At 36.4% G+C, this 22,094-nt stretch overlaps 5 protein-coding genes and 1 long non-coding RNA gene across 8 annotated transcripts; 4 read left to right on the top strand and 2 right to left on the bottom strand.

Moving 5' to 3' along the window:
- Window positions 1-753: 753 nt before the first annotated feature.
- Window positions 754-4,717, top strand: LOC108806203 (B3 domain-containing protein REM13). The gene is made up of 8 exons (XM_018578251.2): window positions 754-874; window positions 963-1,233; window positions 1,300-1,368; window positions 1,453-1,571; window positions 2,004-2,639; window positions 3,298-3,789; window positions 3,863-4,225; window positions 4,303-4,717. Exons 1-8 carry the CDS (start codon window positions 803-805, stop codon window positions 4,570-4,572), a joined length of 2,292 nt encoding a protein of 763 aa, XP_018433753.2. The 5' UTR covers window positions 754-802; the 3' UTR covers window positions 4,573-4,717.
- A 97-nt stretch (window positions 4,718-4,814) lies between these two features.
- LOC108806249 (serine/arginine-rich splicing factor RSZ22A) lies at window positions 4,815-6,829 on the top strand. Of its 3 annotated transcripts, XR_001942523.2 has the most exons (7): window positions 4,815-4,954; window positions 5,048-5,145; window positions 5,227-5,315; window positions 5,403-5,670; window positions 5,758-5,883; window positions 6,002-6,230; window positions 6,317-6,829. XR_001942523.2 is itself a non-coding variant. In XM_018578313.2 (6 exons), the coding sequence occupies exons 2-6, from the start codon at window positions 5,057-5,059 to the stop codon at window positions 6,036-6,038; spliced, it is 609 nt and encodes a 202-aa protein (XP_018433815.1). In that variant the 5' UTR covers window positions 4,815-4,954; the 3' UTR covers window positions 6,039-6,829. The 3 variants fall into 3 exon arrangements, 2 of the variants coding, with proteins under 2 accessions (XP_018433815.1, XP_018433814.1); XM_018578313.2 differs by having other exon boundaries at window positions 5,057-5,145; window positions 6,002-6,829; XM_018578312.2 differs by having other exon boundaries at window positions 6,002-6,829.
- Window positions 6,830-8,316: 1,487 nt separating this feature from the next.
- LOC108809541 (probable cyclic nucleotide-gated ion channel 14) lies at window positions 8,317-11,996 on the top strand. The gene is made up of 7 exons (XM_018581678.2): window positions 8,317-8,435; window positions 8,773-9,334; window positions 9,486-9,698; window positions 10,102-10,403; window positions 10,528-10,639; window positions 10,742-10,978; window positions 11,131-11,996. Exons 1-7 carry the CDS (start codon window positions 8,407-8,409, stop codon window positions 11,884-11,886), a joined length of 2,211 nt encoding a protein of 736 aa, XP_018437180.1. The 5' UTR covers window positions 8,317-8,406; the 3' UTR covers window positions 11,887-11,996.
- A 426-nt stretch (window positions 11,997-12,422) lies between these two features.
- Window positions 12,423-15,899, bottom strand: LOC108805688 (probable xyloglucan glycosyltransferase 8). Its single transcript, XM_018577623.2, has 6 exons — window positions 15,755-15,899; window positions 14,625-15,626; window positions 14,238-14,546; window positions 13,871-14,161; window positions 13,660-13,773; window positions 12,423-13,319 (listed from the first exon to the last, which is right to left on the bottom strand). The coding sequence occupies exons 2-6, from the start codon at window positions 15,354-15,356 to the stop codon at window positions 12,684-12,686; spliced, it is 2,082 nt and encodes a 693-aa protein (XP_018433125.1). The 5' UTR covers window positions 15,357-15,626; window positions 15,755-15,899; the 3' UTR covers window positions 12,423-12,683.
- Window positions 15,600-17,830, top strand: LOC130496541 (uncharacterized). The gene is made up of 2 exons (XR_008935702.1): window positions 15,600-15,717; window positions 17,166-17,830. It is a non-coding gene; the product is annotated as an uncharacterized LOC130496541 (long non-coding RNA).
- Window positions 17,712-21,192, bottom strand: LOC108806384 (ubiquitin carboxyl-terminal hydrolase 19). The gene is made up of 11 exons (XM_056988662.1): window positions 20,843-21,192; window positions 20,330-20,531; window positions 20,175-20,263; window positions 20,011-20,096; window positions 19,762-19,924; window positions 19,560-19,683; window positions 19,296-19,453; window positions 19,117-19,201; window positions 18,824-19,036; window positions 18,679-18,736; window positions 17,712-18,561 (listed from the first exon to the last, which is right to left on the bottom strand). The coding sequence occupies exons 1-11, from the start codon at window positions 21,088-21,090 to the stop codon at window positions 18,023-18,025; spliced, it is 1,965 nt and encodes a 654-aa protein (XP_056844642.1). The 5' UTR covers window positions 21,091-21,192; the 3' UTR covers window positions 17,712-18,022.
- Window positions 21,193-22,094: the final 902 nt, after the last annotated feature.

Here is a 22,094-nt window from a genome sequence, read left to right as displayed (position 1 = left end):
CATTACAAAATTTAAAATTTTAAAATAATTATTTCATAATTTTAAAATGAATTTGATCTCTGAGGTCTAATATATTTTGTGTCTAATGGTTCAAAGCATTTTTGATATATATTATATTTCAGTTTGGTTTGTATTTAGTATTACTGTATAAGTATAATACTATACAATATTAATATATTCTATACAATATATGAAGCTATGTGTTATTTGTTTTAGAAAATAGATTAGGCCCAACATAGTTATAAGAATAGTCATATATTTATGTATGTGTCTATAACTTATTTACCTAATGTTATTTGTACTAATAAAATTAATATGGCCAATGAAAGTATACTGATCAATTTAAAATGAATTGTATAGGGTAATTATAGAACGATTAATATTTTTAGTATTCTTAGTATATATCTTATTTAAATCGACATGTAATAAATGTAAAAATCATATATGGAATATGGACAAAAAGAAAAACTGTATTTAAGGAAATACATCAATGTAAAGTTAGACTATGATACGTATTATATATAAAGAATGAGATATTTAATTTAAATATATGAGATCCATCTTTAAAAATCCACCTAGAAGAAGTTGTAATATTCCTGTTTTAATAAGATAGATGCAAACGCAAACCTGGATATCTTGTCCATTTCATTGAGAGTTGGATTTAGAAGGATGAGCAGTAGAAGCTGAAACGCTTCACCCTACATTTTAAGGCCCAAAACCCATTATATATTTCGCTAAGGCCCAACATTTTAATCTGTTGAAAGAAGAGAAGAAGAAGAGCGAAGCTTCGACACTGGAGAAAATGGCGAACTCAAGGCTTCTTCTTCGCCCACAGTTCTTCCACACACTACTTCCCGGCTCTCACACTCACCTCGTAACCATCTCTCTCTCTCACTCTCTCACTCTCTCTCGAACAGCTTATTCACAGTAACATTCATCCTTTCGTTGTTTTGTTTATGTAGATGATTCCTGAAGACTTCTTCTCCAAGTACATTGAGGAGGAAGGAGGAGCAAGCGTGACGGCGGAGTTGAAATCCGACGCGGCGGATAGAACATGGAAAGCGAAGATGACTGGCCGGAGACTCGGTCAGGGCTGGAGAGAGTTCGCCGTTGCTAATAATCTCCGTTTCGGCGGCGTCATTCTTGTTAGATACGAAGGAGATATGGTCTTCCATGTTTCGAATTTAGGTCAAAATTGCTGTGAGATTCAAGACATTTCGCCTGCATGTGGTGGTGAGTCTTTTTTTTTCTTAGTTTCTGGAGATTCTCAGTGTTTCATTTGAGTGGTTTTTGAATCAGATAAAACTTTGTTGAAGAAGCGTCTGTATCCAAGAACACAAGTAGATAGATGTGAGGAGGATGACATTGGTGATTTTCACTTCTCTTAGATTCTCTTGTTATATTTATTATTATTTGATTCCAGTCCAACTAAGATGTGGTCTGATACTACAGAGCTTCCCAGAAACAAGAAAGTGAAGATGAAAAGTCCAGAAGCAGAAGAACCACTTTCTTCAGATAACTCCTGCTTTGTGGCTCTTGTCACGCCTTCTAGTCTACGCACAGATAAACTGGTCTTTCCTTTTTCTCTTTCACCTCACTAATAGTAATAGCTTGATGAACAGCTTCTGTTATATATATTTTTAAGATTCAACTTGGGTTTGGTTTCATTTGGATTGGTTCGATTTGCATTACCATCTTTACTGCTTTCATGTAACTAATGAAAGAGTTTGTTCACGTTTTTTTTTATATTACTGAAACTAAACAAGGAGTCATCTGATCCCTTTTTTGAATTATTTGCGCATCAGCATTTGGCTGTGTTGCATGACTTAGTTCATTTATTCTCGTTTCCATGTGGAAGGTGTATTTATGAAATAACATTGTTAAATGCTTCATTCTCTGATTATTTCTTATTTTTCCCCATCTGACTCTTGTATGCTGAAACTATACAAAAGAAACCCTTAAGTAAATTAATCTCCCTCTTGTGTTGAGTCTGGTGTTTGCAGTTTCTTCCACAACATGTTACAAGCTCAAATGGTCTTACAAGAAAATGCCGCAAGATTGTTTTAGTAGATGGAAGGGAAAAATCATGGACATTGGATCTGAGCTTCAACAAATCATCCGATACTTTTTACATGAGCCGAGGTTGGAGGAATTTCTGTGAAGAAAACGGCCAAGAACCAGGAGGCTTCTTTATGTTTAAACTAGTGGGAAACGGTGAAACTCCTGTGCTCAGTCTCGGCCTTACAGAATCTAATAATGATACAAGGTACTGTGCGCAAGCGAGCGAGAGGGAATCTCTTTCCACAGAACCTAGCAGCAAAGATGAATACATACAAGGCGAGAGCAGTGAAGAGGATTGCAGCTCAATGGATTCGTTGATGGAGGCCGGCGTTTCGTTTAGTTTGTGCTCTGCAGATTCTACCAGTGATAGTGAGCAAGAAGAGTATTTCAAAGCTATCAAGAAACAATCTCTTTTCAAAGATCCTAGCAACATAGACAATAGCAGCAAAGATCAGAATAATAAAGAAGAGAACATGTCATGGGAGAGAAAGAAGAGAGGAAGAGATTCAACTCCATCGAGCCTAAAACAATTTGTGACATTAACGATTACACCTTCCAGTGTCAGACAATGTAGACTGGTAAGTTTATCACAGTTCCTTGTTTCAGGCTTAAGAACATCTCCAATGTATTACTGCATTTTCACTTTTAAAATGGAGAAAATCCATAATTGAGTTAAGTTTCACTATTCTATTTTGGAATGAAAAAAGAGTAAAGATTAAAAAAATTCATTAGAAAAATCTCCAATATATTACTCTATTTTTTCCATTGAAAGTATAGTAGCTCCATAATGGAGTTTAGTTTTACTCCAACCCTACTCCAGTGTATAGTGGAAAATGGAGTATAAATGCATTACTAAATTCTTTTGTAGTTATCTCATTTTTATCTTTATTATGGACTATTATAGAGTAGAAAGTGAAGTGGAATTGGAGTAGATTTTACTTCAAACAGAGCAAAATGGTGGAGTTGGAGATGCTCTAAAATAATATAAGTATTGTTCCAATTTGTTTCTCTATTATAAAAAATGATATATTTTCTTCTATTAGAGAATGATATTATAGAGGAAAAAGTTGAGATGGATTGGAGATACTCTTGTGAAGTGGAAATTGGAGTGAGATTGATTTTTTTTTTTTCACTTCAAGCTCTATTTAGAGTCAAAATAGACTAAGCTTGGAGATGCTCTTGTTAATTTTATTGTTATGATACAATTTTATTGTACGCTGTTGGAATTGTCTGCAGGGTCTTTTAAAAAGTTTCACGAGGGACAATGACATCAACAAGCCTGGGATGATTACTCTGTTGGGCAGAGACGGTACTAGGCATCAGACTCGATTGGTGTTCGACAAAGTAAAAAGAATCATGGCTTTGGAAGGCGGCTGGAAAGATTTTGCTGAAGCAAACGGCTTAAAGACTGGCGACTCCTTCACTCTCAAGTTGATTTGGGAAGATACAACTCCTGTGCTCAGCTTGTGCCCTGAGGAATGTAGCTTTGACAGAGGACAAGGAGGATGTTCAGAAACAAACCAGAAAAAGTCTCCTCCTCCAATAGAACGTAGCAGCTGTGGGAAAGTCATCAAGGAGAGAAACAACAGAGAGAACGATAGTAAAGAGCAGACCAGGTCAATGGAAAAAGAAAAGAATCATGTGAGAGGGAGAGATTCAACTTCATCAAGCAAAAAACAATTCGTGATATTAAAGATTACACCTTCCTGTTTCATACAGTGTAGACTGGTAAGTTTATCAAACAGTTTCTTGTTTCAGAGGATTAGTATTATATGTATTCTCCTTTCGATCCCTTTTCCAGGGTCTTCCAGCACAATTTGCGAGAGAGAATAGCATGAACAAGCTCAGAATGATATATCTGTTGGGTAGAGATGGTAGAAAGTGGCTGTCAAAAGTTCAACAGGACAAAAAAGGAAGAGTGAGTTTGGGAAATGGTTGGAGAGATTTTGCTGAAGCAAACAACCTTAAGTCAGGCGATTCCTTTACTATGGAGTTAATATGGGAAGAGGAAACTCGTATGCTCAGATTGTCAGGTGCAGAGTCTAGCAGTTCAAAAGCATATGTTTCCACAGAACCTGGAAGCAGTAGTGATTCATCCTCAGCAATCCAAAATCGATCGGTCACATTAACACTCACACCGGAAGAGGTTAGAGCATGTAAGCTGGTAAGTTCATTTTCAAACATGTGTTAGTTTCTTCTGTCTTTTGTATTTTATAATTGGTAAGTTCTACTGTTTTGCAGCATCTTCCCAGTGAATTCATGAAGGCTAATGGTATAAACAGACTTGGGAAGATAACTCTTTTGGGTGAAAACAAAAGGGAATGGTCTGCGTATCTGTTGACAAGAGATGGAACTGTTGCTTTGGGAATTGGTTGGGATGAGTTTTGTGAAGCTAATGGCGTAAGTTCAGGAGAATCTTTCACTTTAGAGTTCAGTAAAGAACGAAACAAAACAACTCCTGTACTTAAGTTTTGTTCTCTGGAAACTAACAAAAAGGTAGGAAAATGTTAATTAGATATAAAAAAATTTCCAGGTGGTGACAACTCTTTCATCATACAAATAGCATGTAAATCAAATCATAATAGCCATTACCATCTCCTGTTTTTGCCAGACCAAGTTAATTTAAATATCAAATAGGAATTTTTCTTTTTCTTTTCATCAATGAAAGTTGATATTGAGTTAGAAAGAAAAAGGTGATGTTGGTGAGAGAGGAAGTTTAATAGAGACCCATTTGGAGCCCAAAATAAGGAATGAGAACTTTTAAGTTGACCCACACCAAAAGTCTCTTTGGTTTATATTCCCACTCCTCCACTCTCAAGTTAGATAACCCTAATTCCACCCGACCCAGGACACGCCGTTTGCGCTTCTTCTCACCACCAACTGATCTCTTCAGGTGATCCCGATCTCCGTTTTCAACTTCATCTCCTGTTTTGTTTGCTATAGGATCTCTCTCGTTGAATCTGACAGCGTTGTCGTATAATCTTAGTTTGAACAGATGTCGCGTGTGTACGTTGGTAATTTGGACCCGCGAGTTACAGAGCGTGAACTCGAGGATGAGTTTCGTGTCTATGGAGTCATCAAGAGGTGCACTCCTTTAGCTTAAACCTGATTACACCTTTAAAATGTTATGATTCTGAAGTTTTGTATTTATAATAATTGGTGCAGTGTTTGGGTTGCAAGACGACCACCTGGTTACGCTTTTCTTGATTTCGAAGACTCAAGGGATGCCCGCGACGCCATCCGTGACTTAGATGGTAAGCAATAAGAATCTCTCAAAATTATTACACTCCAGCTGATGTGTCTTTTTAAGAGTTTGATAATATTGTTTTTTTGTTTGGTAGGCAAGAATGGATGGAGAGTAGAGCAGTCTCATAACCGTGGCGGTGGTGGTGGAGGCCGTGGTGGTGGTGGAGGCCGTGATGGCGGTCGTGGCCGTGGTGGTTCTGATTTGAAGTGCTATGAGTGTGGAGAGTCTGGTCACTTTGCGCGTGAATGCCGCTCTCGTGGTGGTGGTGGCTCTAGGAGGGGTCGCAGTCCTTCTCCTCGTGGTCGCAGCCGTAGTCGCAGTCCTCCAAGATACAGAAAGAGCCCTACCTATGGAGGGCGCAGGTTCTTTTTGTTATTGACGATTTTTAGTAATTTTTTCTAGGTCAGTGAACCGGTTAAGTTAAACTGTATTTGTATTTTTTGTTACAGGAGTTACAGCCCTCGTGCAAGATCTCCCCCTCCTCCAAGACGTCGCAGTCCTTCTCCTCGTGGTCGCAACTACAGTAGGTCACCTCCACCTTACAGAGCACGTGACGAGGTCCCGTATACTAATGGGTATGTATACAGGATAACCTCATTATCTTTGCATGTGTATTTGTTCCTACATGTTATTGTGTGTTGAATACGAAGAAGTTCGTGTTACTGATAAAGTTTCTGTATCTGTTTTATGCAGAAATGGTCTGAAAGATGTGCGTAGAAGCCGCAGCTGAGTGTTGAGGGATCAGGGAACCAACTGTTTTCTTGGGACGTCAAGATGACAGATTAATGGAAATTAGTATCTGTGAATCTCGCTAAGAGAAACATGTTTTAGCTGTGTTGGATGTGCTGTGCTACTTTTGAATTGCTGGATCATGCTTCTTATTTGCGTTCGGATATGAAGCCGTAGTTGTGTCTGCCGTTAGGTAAAGTACTTTTTTAAATATTCCCTACCCCCAAGACATAAAAGCATTAATGAAATTCTGAGTGTTTTGTTTTTATTGTGTATGAGGTTTCTTCGGGTTTCTACTGCTTCATTGCTTATCTACTCTGCTCTTGAGAGTCTTGAGCCTACGTTAATTGATTGACCTGCAATGGCATCTTCATAATAGTTTGTGGATCCCCTAGTTTCTTCGGGTTGCTTCATTGCTTATCTCTGCTTCTCTGCTCTGCAATGAAGCTTCTTCGTTAATTTGATTGACCTGCAATAGTGCAATGTCATCTTCATAGTAGCTTGTGGATCCCTAGCTTTTCTTCTGCTTCGTTGCTTAACTCTGTTTTTTTCTGCTCTGCCCTGCGGTAATTGATTGACATCTTCATGATAGTTCACAACGTTGTGGATCTTCTATGTGCTTCTGCTTCTACTTCCTCGCATGTTTGAAAACTTCATCAGCTCTGATGTTGCCTTCTTCAAAAACCATTACGGCCTTTTTTTTCTTGGAACTTAAAAAGAGTCTCTTTGTTTTATACACTGCCAGTGGCAGGTACTTATCACGCTTTGAATAAATTATCCAGTTGTGATCAATGTCTTCTCTCTGTTGATTAGTTTATGGTTCAAACCTAGCGTTTTTCTTTTGGTTATCCTCAGATCAGATGCCTTTAAAACTACTAAATTTTTAATATCCCTCATCAACCAAAAATCCCGCAATGCCGCGTTAAGAGCCATCTCTTGACCAGGAAGAGATCAAAACATAGCAGCTCACAAATCAATGTGTTCGTGTTCCCAAACAAAAACAACTCAATCTTCACCTGAAGTTTATTTGCTTCTAAGAAATCAAATTGTTCACATAAATCAATTTTAAAGCTCTACCCAGAGATCAAATTCGAAACTAAACTACCAACACAATGTTGAACCTTAATTTTCTAATCTTTTCCTATACAATTTTAACATAAAAGCATAAACTTCATGTATACAGAGTTACCATCTTGATTTAAAGAGTCATTTGATTTAAAGACACTCTCAATCGTAGTGGTTGAAATTTGATTTAAAGTGTCATTTTATTTAAAGATACCCTCAATCGTAGTGGTTGAAATTTGATAGACTGATATCATCGTCTCAAATATATATATGACACTTACTCTACATTATATGGCTTTCCATACATTCTTACTCATAAGTTTTGTATAAAAGCAAAATCCCCATTCTTTGTAATGATAAATGAAATCATTAGCTGTTTCTCAAAGAAAAAGATGAAATCATTAGCTCTTACAATATTTATACCACTAGCTCCACTCAATTTTTGAATTTTTGAAGCAAAGGTCGGCCAAACATCCGGATTTGAGACCACAAGAGTCCAAACGATCATTGAGCCTATCACAAACATTGAAACATATAGTGAGCACAAACGATTCTTCCTTTTTATCATCTTACTATAAAAATAACAACAAATCTCTTTTGTTTTTTTTAACAACAGTACAAATCTCTTTAGTTATAAGTTATAAACGCGTCATCGTAGTTAATTAATCTTTAGTGCAAAATATTTTATAATTGAAAAAAATATTCTGAAGGGATAATTGAGATCTAAAGGCATCAGAAAACTGTCAGAACTAATCTCATCTTTACCGATATATTTTTATATAATCACCATATAAATACAAAATTTTCTATTGTTTTCGTTCGAGTGATTCATGGATCTTCTACGCAAAACGAGTGTTGCTGCTACAAAGAGAAGCGTCCAAGGCAGAAACTGTTGTTCATCGATCTCCTTATAAAAAATATTACTAGGCTTTAATGGGACGCACGTTCTCGTTCTCTCCCTCTTTCTCTTACGATTTCCAAGAAAACATTTTTAAATTAATCAAAGACAACAAGAAGAAGTAGAAGTCTTTCACTCGTTCTACGTCTCCTTGGCAGAGAGCATAACATGAGCTGTTTAATTAATAATCTTTCTCTACCTTCAGTTCTTTGTTTGTTTCACGTGAAGTCAAACTCAATAAATCTGTTACACAGCCCATGCTCTCTTTCTCTCTCTATCTCTCTGCCATATTTTCTGGACATGAAGAAGTCAGCTCAATATCTCTTCCTCTGATTCGTTTCTCATTGCCTTAACAGTACAAGAACAAGAAGAAGCTCTTCCTGCTTCTGCTTTCAGCTTCGAAAACATGGAGTTCAAAAGAGACAATACTGTCAGGTTCTTAATTTTCATCAAAAAACAAGGTTTACATTTTTAAGAAAGAAAAGAAAAAGAAAAAAAAAATTTGGATTCTCTCGAAAAAGTTTACATTTTTTTTTTTTGCATTTGCAATCCCAAAAAAGTTTTGATATCTTTCCTTTTTTTACTTTTGTTGCAAGTTTTCTCAGTTTCTTACCTTTTTTTCTCGCAACATTGCATTTTATTGGATGGGAGTTTGTACTAATTACTGATTTTCAGAGAAAGACAGATGTAAAAGAGATTTGCAGTTGTCTTTTTTTTTTTCTCTCATTGTTAAACCCCTAGTTTTTATTTTTTTTGGGCCTGACTGACACAGATTCTACGGAGAAGAGAAACAAACCGTAGAAGCAACAACAGAGAAGCGTCAGCCATTGCCAATGTTCAAACCACCAACAACTCAATTTCTAAAACCAGAGTTAGGAATCCCAACAAAGAAGAGTCACAAAACCCGTCTCTTCAAACTCCCAAGATTCGGTGGATTCAAAGTGTTTCCCGAGAACTTCGAGATCGAGAGAGACAAGATTCTTGATCCTGGTGGCGACGTAGTGCTTCAATGGAACAGAGTTTTCCTCTTCTGGTGTCTCGTTGCTCTTTACGTCGACCCTTTGTTCTTCTTCCTGTCTTCGGTCAAAAACACCGGTCGGTCCTCGTGTATGACCACAGATTTGAAGCTCGGAATCGTAGTTACTTTCTTCAGAACATTAGCGGATCTCTTCTATGTCTTGCACATTTTCATCAAGTTCAGAACAGCTTATGTCTCTCGTACTTCAAGAGTGTTTGGTCGTGGAGAGCTTGTGAAAGATCCAAAGTTGATCGCTAGAAGATACTTGAGATCAGATTTCATCGTTGATCTCATCGCTTGTTTGCCTCTTCCTCAGGTACCTAACAAATCTTTGTCTTTTTATGTTTGGTAAGGAGTTTCCAGCAAAAGCCCCACCACTAAGTAAAGCAAATGGCCCCACTTGGTTTGTTACACAACAGAATCTTTATTTACTTTTTTTTTGTGTGTGTCTACTTTTTGATTTGCAGATTGTTAGTTGGTTTATCTTGCCATCAATCAGAAGCTCTCACTCAGATCATACAACAAATGCACTTGTCCTCATTGTTCTAGTTCAATACATTCCTAGGCTTTATCTTATTTTCCCTCTAAGCGCTGATATTATCAAAGCGACCGGAGTTGTTACAACCACCGCTTGGGCCGGTGCTGCTTACAACCTTCTTCAGTATATGCTCGCTAGTCATGTGAGTTACTGCTAAATCTGATTCATCTCACCAAACCCAAGAGCAGAGAGTTTGATTAGTGAGAGACTCCAGTAAATGAGTCTGATTAGGTTATCTACAGAACATGGTTTGGGGTTTGGGTTGGTTTAACTTTGGTTGATTTGGTTCGGTTTGTTTCGGTTACACAAAAAAGAGCCCTCAATTATTATTATTATTATTTTTTCAATTTAATTAGTGAGATACATACTCTTATGTATTAGTTTTGCTCTAGGCTAGTTATAATAGACTTATATCTAAAGTTTGAGAAGCTGAATCATTGTGATCTAATAGTTCGGTTAATCTTAGAACAATTGAACCATTAGAAGCTGATACCACTGAACCACTAGAATAAGCTCGGTTTAATCTTAAGTTTCTTCTTGTGTAGATTCTTGGTGCGGCGTGGTATCTACTGTCGATAGAGCGGCAAGCAACGTGTTGGAAAGCAGAATGTCATAACGAACTAGTTCCAATACGATGTGTTGCAGATTTCTTCGATTGTGGTGCAGTGAACCGAGAGGATAGGAAAAACTGGCAGAATGTAACTGTGGTCTTCAGCAACTGTGATCCTTCAAATAACATACGGTTCACTTTCGGCATTTTCGCGGATGCTCTCACTAAAAATGTAGTCTCGTCTCCCTTCTTGGAGAAATATTTGTATTGCTTATGGTTTGGCCTGCAGAATCTAAGGTTAGATTCTTTCATTACACTTTCTTTTTTTTTTTTTGCAACTGATTTTTTCATTACACTTTCTTCAATGTCTCTTTAGCATTTTTTTTTTCCTTTCTCTGACACAAGTTTTATTGTTTAAAAGTTCTTACGGACAGAATCTTGATACAAGCACCTCTGTTCTTGAGACCATGTTTGCTATCCTCGTGGCTATCTTTGGTCTGGTTTTGTTTGCTCTTTTAATCGGAAACATGCAGGTAAAAAAAAAGAGGAACTAAGTGAAATCTTGTTATTTAGTAATAACAACATCAAAGTCGATTTATCTCATTGATATTGTTTTTTTTGGTTAATGTATTTAGACGTATTTGCAATCGATCACTGTGAGGCTAGAGGAATGGAGACTGAAGAGAAGAGACACAGAAGAATGGATGGGACATCGTCAGCTACCTCAGAACCTGAGAGAAAGAGTTAGACGTTTCGTTCAGTACAAATGGTTAGCTACTAGAGGAGTTGATGAAGAGACCATTCTTCATTCATTACCTGCAGATCTTCGAAGAGACATCCAAAGACATCTCTGTCTCGACCTTGTTCGTCGTGTAAGTGTATTAAGGGACAAAAAGTCCCACGCCTGAAATTGGACGAGACTTTTATAGGATCAATCTCGTCATTTTCAATTGGTTTTAAATTGGAAGCTCGTCTAAGTTTATATATCATCGAAATATATAACTAGAGTTGGTCATGTATTCAGGTACCGCTATTTGCACAAATGGATGATCAGTTACTAGACGCGATATGCGAACGTTTAGTGTCATCTCTAAGTACGCAAGGGAACTACATTGTACGGGAAGGTGATCCAGTGACGGAAATGCTCTTCATCATCCGCGGAAAGCTCGAAAGCTCGACGACCAACGGAGGCAGAACAGGATTCTTCAACTCAATCACGCTCAAACCAGGAGAGTTTTGCGGAGAAGAGCTTCTTGCATGGGCACTACTCCCAAAATCAAAAGTAAACCTACCTTCCTCGACGAGAACGGTGCGAGCTCTAGAAGAAGTCGAAGCCTTCGCATTACAAGCAGAGGATCTCAAGTTTGTGGCTAACCAGTTTAGACGTTTACATAGCAAGAAGCTGCAGCACACGTTCCGTTACTACTCTCACCAGTGGAGAACATGGGCTGCTTGCTTCGTACAGGTGGCTTGGAGACGGTATAAGAGGAGAATGTTGGCCAAGAGTCTTAGCTTGGCTGAGTCGTACTCTTCTTACGAAGAAGAAGAAGCTCTTGCGGCTGCTGCCGCCGAGGAGATAATGAGTCAGCAAGAAGAGAGACAGTGCAGTACTCCGTCGTCGCGTCATCACACTTCTATTGGGAAACCGCATTTCGCTGCGACGGTGCTTGCTTCGAGGTTTGCTAAGAACACGAGGAGGGCTTCTCGTAAGATGAAGGATGTGGAAGTACCGATGCTTCCTAAACCGGAAGAACCGGATTTCTCTGTGGATGCAGATTAACTGTTTTTTTGATATTAATCTCTCTTTTTTTTTTAAGTTAAGAAAAATCAGTTTGTTAAGAGAAAGAAAAAACTTTGCTGCTTGAAATTAATTATAAAAAATGTTCAGCAGTTTGTATAAATATAGACTATACATCTGACTTCTTTTTTTTTTAATTCAGATTCCAGATTATATACTTTGGATAATAAACTGTTTTCAAATAGTTAATAGTTACTAGATAATCAAAGAGTTTTAAGCTATGATCACTAGAACCTTAATCAACTTGCCCATAAGGTCAGTTTCCTTTGGTTCCCCATACATCATCGAGTTGATGCCCATTATTAATATTCAGACATCTCTGTCTCCGCGAAAATGCTTTATGTTTCTTCTAATTTAAACCGACAACATTCTCTTCATGTTTTGACAGACTCAAATGAGTTCAATTTCAAAGAAAACTATATGTTTTTTTTTAATAAAACTATATGTTTTAGTTTTGTGATTTGTCAGATCAGATAAATGTTTCCCTTTAGTTTCTTCTTTAAACTCTTGAGAGAATGAAAAAGAAAAGATAGATGTAAGTCTTGTGTAACAGCAATGTAACTCGGACATTAAACAACAAGTTCCTGTAGATACTACATATATAGAGATAGGGGTGAGTATAAATGTAGCTTAAACTCTAAACCTAACAAGGATTAATCACAAATGGAGAGATGTAAACCAAATTTAAAATCAAAATAAATTTCCTACAAATTATGCGCTCCAACATTAGCAAATAGAAGGAAACTCACCGAGCAGTTTCACTGCATCTTGAACCATCATCAACTCATCTGCTCGCCTATGAGATCAAGTCCCACAAGAAGAAAAGTGAGGCCTTGGAACAACAGGAAGTAGAAATGCACACCTTGCGAGGCCAACAGACTCCTAACTGCTGCGGTCAGCAAAAGAAAAGCCAGAGCCAGCTCTTTGTGGAATATCTTATTGGTTTTCTTCACGGCAACTGTTTGTTTCTTCTTCTGCTCCTCAACTTGGCTTATCTCCAAGAGCTCGCTGTCTGAAACTCCTCTAACCAGCTGGCTCGGTGGCATCTTTTTATCGGCGAGACCCAAAAGATCAGACTCCGATGATCTTCCTGCTTTCTTTGTCACAATCCATTCGTAAGAGCTGCCGAGTTGGAAAAGTCCAGACACCATGGCGTTGAACTTGGTGACTGACATTGTGTTCTCAAACAAGAGGTAAGGAACGATGAAAGGGAAAGACTTTGGAGCAGGAAGGATGTTGAGTAACGACATGAATATGGGTACATAGCAGATAACCCAAACGGGAAGCTCTGCCTCTGGAACGAACATGGTGATTGGAAGGATCACACAGAACAATGTGAAGGAGTAGAAAGGAAGTATGAGCTTCCTTAGAAGGAAGAAAAGAAGTATCAGATTTGCTTTCTTCCACACTGCAATCTGCAAATAAGACAAATAAACTATTACTGGTTCTGTTTTTTTAATATAATTCGTTTAAGATTTGGACACATAGATTAATAAAATAATTAATTGCTTACATTTTCTAAACAAAAACACATTAGTTGTTTATTTAACCATAATCCAACCAACAATAAAATAAAATGTATATTATCATTGGTCAAATAACATTAGTTGTTAGTAAATTTTATATAGAAAACTGAAAAAGTCATATAATTTGGAACAAAAAAGTTTCTCTCTAAAACGACTTAAATAAAAAAACCGGAGGGAGTATTAAATTATATAAAATGGTCACAAAACCATAAAAACTCTTTATATATACCTTAGAGGTCAAGATTGCACCAAGGCACAAGCGAAACAGCTGCATAGGACCTGAGTGCCATCGGTGTTGCTGCTTCTTGTATGCTTCATATGACTCAGGAACTTCACAAAGAACCTAACATATTTGTTTTTTTGTTTTTTAAAACTCAGTTCAGTCAAATTTTACATTTTTCATGAAACTGTGACAAGAAACACCATCAATAATAGTGTACCTTGACATCATTGAGATATATGAACTTCCATCCATGGAGATGAGCTCGGACAGCTATGTCCATATCCTCAACGGTTGTCCTTTCAAGCCAGCCTCCAGATTCCTCAAGGGCTTTGATTCTCCACACTCCAGCAGTTCCATTAAACCCAAAGAAGTTCAAGAAGACACCGTTAACTTGCTGCTCAACCTCAAAATGAAAACACAGATTGATGTTCTGGAGACGAGTCAGCAGGTTCTCGTCTTTGTTCACAAACGCCCACCTAGCCTGAACCAGACCTAACTCTGGCTTCTCCTGCAAAAAAAAAAAAACATTTGCAAAAGTTAAAAGCAGCTTCAAAACAAAACAAACTAAATACTAATTTACAGACCTTGAAATGTGGAACTGTTAGTTTGAGAAAGTCAGAGTTAGGTTGGAAGTCCGCATCGAAAATGGCAACAAACTCGTAAGCTTCCACGTAATCACAGCTCATTGCAGATTTGAGGTTACCAGCTTTGTATCCGGTTCTAACCAAGCGATGCCTGTAGATTATATTGACACCTTTTTGACTCCATTTAGTAACCTCTGCTCTAATCAACTCCTGGATGCTTACATCGTCCGAATCATCAAGAACCTGAATCAGCATTCTATCTTTTGGCCAGTTAAGCTGACACACTGCAGATATAGATTGCTCATACACCTGCACACAAAGAATGTAACTTCCATTGGTATCTCTAAAAGTAAAGATTGATACTTTTGTTATCAAGACACCCATTACCTCTCTCTCATTACACATTGGTATCTGAACAAGAACCATTGGATACTCAGATCCTGATCCTCCTTCAACATCACCACTTGCAAAAGCCTCTCCATCGATGATTCTCGGCTTAATCTTCTTGAACTTGATCCAAAAACAGCCCAAGCAAAGAATCAAACGGTCTACAGACTGTACAAGGAACAGCACAATGCAGAACTTGGAGAGGGCTCTGACAAGAGGAGCTATATAATCAGCTCTTAAGCTCAACCAACCAACGTAGAGCAGATGGAACAAGCTCTGGATCTTAAGTTTGCTTGTCGGAATATGAAGGTTAGGGCTCTTGTCGAAGTAATGCCATCCTCTGTAGTAAGCAACTAACTCAAACACAAGAACCGACAAGGAAGCAGCTAAGAAGAGCTTAATGGCTGAGAAAAGCCATCTGTCTCTGCCAAGCCGCTCAGAGCCGAGCCGGTTGGTGAAACAGAGACGGCTCTTGACCGAACCGAGGAGGGACCAGAAGGCTGTGGCTAGCCAAGCGAGACAGCCAACGGCTTTGTGAGCTTTGAGAAGCAGAACCCAAGTCACTTGCTTAGCGTTCTTGCCTCTGGTCCTCTCCATTGGTCTAAACGAACCGTCTGGTTCGTCTACTTCGACGATGGAGTAGTTTGGGTTCTCCATTTTCACCACAACCGGTGTGCCTTTCCTCGTTTCTTTCGCCCACAAATCTGAAAAACCGAACCTTGGAGGAGCCATTTTTTGTTTTTTTTTTGGTCTCTTCACAAACTAAATCTGACTTTCTTACTCTCTAAACAAGTTGAAAAGATTTTCGAGAAACTGACAAATTGTAACTTTTTAAGAGTTGGAAGATTAAGCAAAACCCATTAAATGGAAGTAGCTTTGAGTGAGGTTTTGAACAAGCCCAGATCCAAGAAACCAACCTGGATATCTAAAGACCCGTTTTTGAGAAAAAAACAGACAAAGAAGCAGCAACAAGCTCAAAGGGATCTCATTAATAATGATGACCTGCGAGAGAGTAAAGACAATGAGTGGTTTGGGCAAGAGAGAGAGATACTTTGGCAATGGGGGAGAAAGAGAGAGAGAGAAGTAGAAAGAGGTATGTGTATCTCTTAGAATGTAATAAGATCCCTTACGCTTTCATGTGAATGTTTCCTCTTCGGCTACCGTAATGATGGCTTATTTCATCTCTTTTTTCCAAAATATACTTTTTGAAAGGAAGGGTTGTTTTAAAATCTCATGATCATAAATCATATAGAGGCATTTTTTTTTATAACAAATCTTATAGTTTTCTCTTAGAAGAGTAGGTAGAAAAGAACTGGATAAGACAAATTCAAAATTCTAGTGATTATAATGAGCTCGTAATCAAAAGGTTTAAAGGGCAAACTTTATTTCAAATGAATTATCAAGACAATTTACAATGGTGACTTGAATAATGAGAAAAGATGATATGAATTGCATCTTATCGAATATTTGATTGAGATAAAAGTTAATTTAAGTTAAATTATATATCAAACAATATGTTGTCTTTCTATTGGTTATTGGGATATTTAGATATTTTCATCCAAATTATTTGACATCAATTCTTCCATTGTATTACTAATACTATATATATAAATTTTATACCAAAATTCATCATTTCATACTATGTAAGAAGATACTTGTTTTATTTGATTTGGAATATAAAATATTCTATTTGTGATATGATGTTCAACAATAGTTTTTTTTTCTTTTCTTTCAACTATTTGAAATTAGTTAAAAATATAAAAGGATATTACAAAATTATCTATTTTATTTATTTAAACTTATTTTAATCTGTTTTTATTAGTATATAGTTACAAAATTTATAAATAAAACAAGGATATAAAATAAAATGGTGGGGATAAGGTGTTAAATTTTATTAAACAAAATATTGTAGAATCTAATTTTTTAAAAAAAATATTGAGTAATTAGATGGAAGAAAGAGAAGATGAAGTGAAATGTTGAAAATAAAAAAAGTAAAGCGTTGAAAGTTTTGAGTCTTTTAACCCTTTGTAGATAGTTTAAATACAATGAAGTGTTAAATAAAAGATTCAATAATTGAATCATTATATGAGAATATTGAAAAATGAAATTTGATAATGTAAATTATTTGATGTTGAATAAGTAGAAAACGAGGACTACTGATGACACATATTACTTTCTAAACATTTTTTTATATTTACATATAGTTTTAGGCTTTTAGCTATTTAAAACTTATATTTTCATTATAAATTAAATAATTTATTTTTATTTTATACAAAATTTGTTATTTTATATTTTCTTTAAAATAGAGATTAGATTTATTTAATTTGGATATAGAAAAGAAATATTTGAGAAGTCAAAGAGTACTAAATTTAAATTGACAGATAGTGTAACTTCATATTCTCTCTTTTTTTCAAAAAAAAAAAAACTTCAATTCTCTCTTCTAGACTTGCACTACTTCCTTCTAGTCCACACTTTTGCTGTTTGAATCTTTTTTCCAAAGTTAAATCTGAAGTCCTGATGGTTTTATCTTTGTTAAACAAGGATCGTCAGACTCAATTCGGTACGGAACACTCGAGTGCTTTGTGCTTGTTAAGGTGGTCAGGTGAAAAGTTAGATCAAAGCTATGAATAATAGTTTAGTGTGTCATCCTCTTTGCTTTGTAGGTTCAGAATTGAGCATTGTTTATGTTCGTGGTTTATGTATGCCATATGTTGTGTACTAATTGTTTGGTTTTATCAATGAAATTCATTAGACAATAAGAACCAAAAGGCAACATTTTTTGCTATCTTTAATCTCAAAAGCTGACATGTCGGCAACATCTTTTAGACCGGTACTTTCGGGTAACATTTTTGAAACGTTTTTCGTCTTTCTTTCCGAACCAAATGAGATAAGAAAAGAAAAAAGTTAATCGTTTCCACTTGTCACTATGGTAAAACTAAATGCAGAAACTAATTCCATACGTACCAAGCTAAAGCAGACTAACCGGGAGTTCAAATTTGTGACCAAAACAGGAAACATAACTGAAACAAAAACAATTACTCAGTCTAAGGATGCATTGAGATAAAAGAAATCAAAACACAGAAACCATAGTGAACTAGTCCAACACTAAGTCACGGTGTTCTTCCTCCATAAATAGTAATTGCTATAAGAGTTTTTGGGTTCAATGGTAAAATATATTCTAAAAGACAACTGAAGTTAAAAGAATAGCGTACTTCCTGATCCTGAAGTTTCTATCTCACATAGGACTAAAGATTTCTCCTAAACAGATATATCCTTCAAGCACCAGAAGTCGCAGCGTCTAAAACAAAGTTGCCAACATTATTGTTAAGTTAGTAGCTCCCTTGTTGATCTCTTCAAGAGCCATGAAAAAATGTTGTGATTTCACTGTCCTTTTGGATTCAATGAGCATCATCAATCATCTTGGTGTCTGAATCTTCTTTCTCCTCCTGGTGCTTGGACTTTATAGCAGCAGATGGAGATGAAGTAGCAATGTCCGAACAAGCAGGATCTTCAACCGTTGGATTTTCTGTAGCAGCAGAAGGGGATGAAGCAGTATTGTCCGAACAAGAAGAAGAATCAACAGCCGGTTCTTCAACCGTTGGATTTTCTTTCCCTTTTGCTGCTTCTCCTTCTTCTTGATGATCTGTTCCAGAATCATGTTCCATGTCAATAGAAGGGTTTGACTCAGAATCTAACGTATCAACCCTTTCGGCAACTTCCCCTTCTTTTTCAGAGACAGTTACAGATGACGAAGGTGATGATCCTTCTGAATGTGAGATGATGCCGTTACACAGCGAGGACACACTCGTGTCAGTTACTCCCTCCCCAGAACTCTCAACAGAGCTGTCTTGGCTAGATTCTGTTTTTAATGCATCTGTTTTCTTTTCATCTTGAACTTCTTCGGGTCTAAGGCTTGATGGTCTGGTCTGAACCCTGCACCAACCAACATCAGATGTTATTCTCTTAATACAAGATTCTTTCTTGTTGCACAAGTAAAATACATATTCTTCTTGTAAAATCTAAAACACTAAAAAAGATGAAAGGCTCTTCCTGCTGTAGAGGAGCATGTATGCTCGTTGAGAAAGGACATCTTCTAGTTCAACCTTTTCAACCTGCAAGTATTTTTCGTTTATGTCAACAAACAAAACAACAAGAGTTGATTTAAAAAAAAAAAAAAAAGAAGAAAAGATGATTCCTACCTCAGAATCGTCTGTTCGGTACCAGTCTCCTCGGAAGTCCTTCACGTAGCAAATGTAGTGACCAAAAAAAGAGGCATTCAACATATCTAAGTGGACAATCACAGCGTAAAGATTGTACACATCTGAACCTTCCCCTCCACCGCTCGTGTAAGGGCCAAGATCAATTGTCTCGGGAAAACCAATTCTTTTGTTCAGTTTACCAAACCTCCCACCCTGTAACATAGTTTCTGAGTTATTAGCAAAACCACCATCAGAGGTAAAAAGAGAGTAAAAGTGAGAGAGTAAAAAAAAACCTGGAATCTTTTCAAGGCAATTGTAAGAATATTAGGAGCAGAACGAATTGAAAGGCGCTTACATGCCTTCACATAGTCATTACATCTGGAAAAAAAGAGAGACAAAAAAACTTTCAGAAACACAAGATGGACATATCAACCATGTCTTAAGAAGGAATATAAATAAATAAATAAAATACCTATCACATTTGTAAAGGTTATCTCCCTGAAGCCACTCTTTAGCAGTGAACTGATCGAGACATTCCTCCAAAGATATCGCATCCCCGTGGATCTCAACAGTTAAATCCATCATATTTTCATACTGATCAGAAACATTACTGCAAACAGTACACTGGACCTGCAAAAAGTTTCATTGAAAAAAAACGCATTGAGTGAGAGATATCACTTGACTAACATTAATATGCCTTACTGACACATTTATTGTATTAGGAAACATTCATTACCTGTGACTGAAGGAGACCGCCAAATATGTGTTGGATAAGTGTTGTTTCTTGGGCACTAGGAGGCACCACTTTTTCTCCACCAAATTCATCGAGGCAAACAGATTGCATCATGTCAATTACAAACCTAAAAAAAACACATTAAGTTTTTAAAAGCTATTAGCTGACAGATTTGACTGAAGGAAACTGAGTAACAGTTGCTGACCTCATCAACTCATGAGCATCTTCCTGTCTCCCATACCCAAGATTGCCACCAATGTTAGGCAACCGGGAGATAATGTTCATTGGTGAAAAGGGAAACCGGCTCATGTTTGCTCTTTCGAGATGAGTTTCAAATTCACAGAAGAAGCACCAATCATTGCGCCTACCTATCAAACCAAACCAACAATTAAAATAATTGTGAAAGCATTTAAAAAAAATCTCCTCCGAATTAAAAGAAAAAGAAAAAACTTACATTGTCTCTTGTGGCCTCTCTCCAGTAGGTAGGCAACAAGAGGGCGTGTCCATGAAAGGCATTGTAGAACCACATTGGCGAAACAACTGAAATAGGATTTTTTAACATAAGAAAAAAAAACAGACTGTAAAAAAAAAAGAAGAATTTTGCTTTTAACAAAAAACCTGTTTCCACAATTGGTGAGCCCACAAGGAGCCAATGTAGGTTTGTCCCAGTTAAAATAGTTAACAAAAGTCTCGTATGGGAAAAGAACCTGCAAAAAAATCAGATCAAAACTGGACTTTCAACAAGAGGATGAGTAAAAAATAAGGCACATTACATCTCCTGGCTTGACGACGACAGCTTTGCTTTGGCTCATTAGCTTAGGAGGAGCCGATGCAGAGTTATTCCCAAAGAGAGAAGCTTTGAAATCGAGATCATGATGATCCCTTCTCACGGGTGATGACGAGTCAGAACTCTTAAACACCTTGCATTGTCGTTTATGCCCTGAGTTCCAGTCTGACTTTTGGCACTCCGCAGAGCTAAGTAGCAAATAACACAGAGAGAGAGAGACAATCAGACAAATACAAAACCAATTATTTAAAAAAAAAACATTATACCCTAAAATTTCAGACAAAAGCAAGATTGTTCTATATAAACGTAAACAAACATTGATAAATCTAGAGGATTGGCTAAATATCAAAACTTTCGGACAAAGCAAGACTGTTCTGTTCTGTAATAACAAAAGAAGTCATGGAAAGCACAATTGGACACGACCATGTTTTTAATTCTATCTGGTCTACATTAAACCCTAATCAAAGAAGAGGAGAAGGAGTGGTTTGGTGGGTGATACCAGTATCGAACGGATTTGCAACGAGAGCACTTCTTGGTGGTGAGCTTCCCGCAGACGTGGCATTCAGCCGTGTCGGGAACCATGGAATCTCGGCGGTGGTAGCTGTCGAAACCACCGGAGGCGCCGGCGTCGAAGTACTTGGCGGCCGTTCGTTTGACGAAGAAGAGGAGGCCGATGGAGAGGAAGAAGAGGGTGAGTAGAAGCTGCGTGAAGAAATTGAGATCCCACGTTAATCCAACTTCATGCATCTAAAGTCGATCTCCAACCTTTCTTCTTCTTCAGATTCGGAGATGCCGAGAGATTCTACTCTGCTTCCTTTTTTCTTTCTTTCTCTTAATACTCTCTCAACAAAATTAGCCCTCTTAAATCTTTGTTATTATGACATTTTGGTATAAGTTTTGGGATACTTTCAAATAGTTCTTTTGAGTTTTTGTCTCCAAAAAAACCACCAAAAGAAATTTTGTTAAAAGTATATATATATGTATCAATAATTGTTTAAATAAAAATACTTTTTATTGTTTTTGAATCATATGCTTCCAGAATCAAATTTTAAATATTTTTATAATAATTCTTTAAAATTTTGAAAGTACTTTTAAACTTACTTATTTATTTTCTAAAAGTTTAAACTCTACCTAAACACCTCTTTAACTCTAACTTCTAATTCTAGATTTTTAAAATTTATTTTAATAATATTAAAAAAAGTTACAAGAAGATAATGATCTCAAATTATACATTCTAAATATTAAGATAACTAGGTGTTTCGTCCGCTTATGCGGGCTAAATAATTTTATACTTAGTTATTAATACATGCATTTATATTATCTATATTATTAAAATTGAACTACATTTTGGTATTGTTTGGAAACATAGATAACATGATAAATAAGAATTGTTTGAAACCATAAATAGCAGATTAAATAGTTTTTTATTTGCGCATTTAGTCATTGTGTTTACAATAAATTAAATATTTTTTTATATTTTTCTTATTTACAGATTTTAACACTACGTTTAAAATCAATTTAAATTAATTAATTACAATATTTTTTTGTGGTGAAAATAAAAACACAAATTGAAATATATATAGTATATATTATATAAAATAATTTTTAAATATAGTATTACTTTATTAGTTTAGTCAAATAATTTCGAGAGTTCAATTTTAACAAAAAATATCATAAAATTAATAATAAAAACATGTTGTTTCATTTTAAAATAAATTAACAAAAAAACAATAAATTAATATATGAATAAT

Source organism: Raphanus sativus, chromosome 6 (genome assembly GCF_000801105.2).
Source record: "Raphanus sativus cultivar WK10039 chromosome 6, ASM80110v3, whole genome shotgun sequence".
Lineage (NCBI taxonomy): Eukaryota > Viridiplantae > Streptophyta > Magnoliopsida > Brassicales > Brassicaceae > Raphanus > Raphanus sativus.
The sequence above is the reverse complement of the archived record's forward strand: the minus strand, read 5'-3'. Positions and strand labels throughout refer to the sequence as shown.

What these genes read in the sequence shown, in the direction of transcription:
- LOC108806384 (XM_056988662.1), bottom strand. Translation starts at nt 21,090, where the DNA reads ATGCATGAAGTTGGATTAACGTGGGATCTCAATTTCTTCACGCAGCTT. An exon ending in GATGCTCATGAGTTGATGAG is followed by an intron (nt 19,684 to 19,761) that starts GTCAGCAACTGT and finishes TGTTTTTTTTAG; the next exon opens with GTTTGTAATTGACATGATGC. An exon ending in ACCGAACAGACGATTCTGAG is followed by an intron (nt 18,737 to 18,823) that starts GTAGGAATCATC and finishes AAATACTTGCAG; the next exon opens with GTTGAAAAGGTTGAACTAGA.
- LOC108805688 (XM_018577623.2), bottom strand. Translation starts at nt 15,356, where the DNA reads ATGGCTCCTCCAAGGTTCGGTTTTTCAGATTTGTGGGCGAAAGAAACG. An exon ending in TAACAGTTCCACATTTCAAG is followed by an intron (nt 14,162 to 14,237) that starts GTCTGTAAATTA and finishes TTTTTTTTGCAG; the next exon opens with GAGAAGCCAGAGTTAGGTCT. An exon ending in GTGCAATCTTGACCTCTAAG is followed by an intron (nt 13,320 to 13,659) that starts GTATATATAAAG and finishes TCTTATTTGCAG; the next exon opens with ATTGCAGTGTGGAAGAAAGC.
- LOC108806203 (XM_018578251.2), top strand. Translation starts at nt 803, where the DNA reads ATGGCGAACTCAAGGCTTCTTCTTCGCCCACAGTTCTTCCACACACTA. An exon ending in ATGTGAGGAGGATGACATTG is followed by an intron (nt 1,369 to 1,452) that starts GTGATTTTCACT and finishes CTGATACTACAG; the next exon opens with AGCTTCCCAGAAACAAGAAA. An exon ending in GTGTCAGACAATGTAGACTG is followed by an intron (nt 2,640 to 3,297) that starts GTAAGTTTATCA and finishes AATTGTCTGCAG; the next exon opens with GGTCTTTTAAAAAGTTTCAC.
- LOC108806249 (XM_018578313.2), top strand. Translation starts at nt 5,057, where the DNA reads ATGTCGCGTGTGTACGTTGGTAATTTGGACCCGCGAGTTACAGAGCGT. An exon ending in CGCCATCCGTGACTTAGATG is followed by an intron (nt 5,316 to 5,402) that starts GTAAGCAATAAG and finishes TTTGTTTGGTAG; the next exon opens with GCAAGAATGGATGGAGAGTA. An exon ending in GAGGTCCCGTATACTAATGG is followed by an intron (nt 5,884 to 6,001) that starts GTATGTATACAG and finishes TGTTTTATGCAG; the next exon opens with AAATGGTCTGAAAGATGTGC.
- LOC108809541 (XM_018581678.2), top strand. Translation starts at nt 8,407, where the DNA reads ATGGAGTTCAAAAGAGACAATACTGTCAG. An exon ending in AAAAGAGACAATACTGTCAG is followed by an intron (nt 8,436 to 8,772) that starts GTTCTTAATTTT and finishes TGACTGACACAG; the next exon opens with ATTCTACGGAGAAGAGAAAC. An exon ending in AGTATATGCTCGCTAGTCAT is followed by an intron (nt 9,699 to 10,101) that starts GTGAGTTACTGC and finishes CTTCTTGTGTAG; the next exon opens with ATTCTTGGTGCGGCGTGGTA.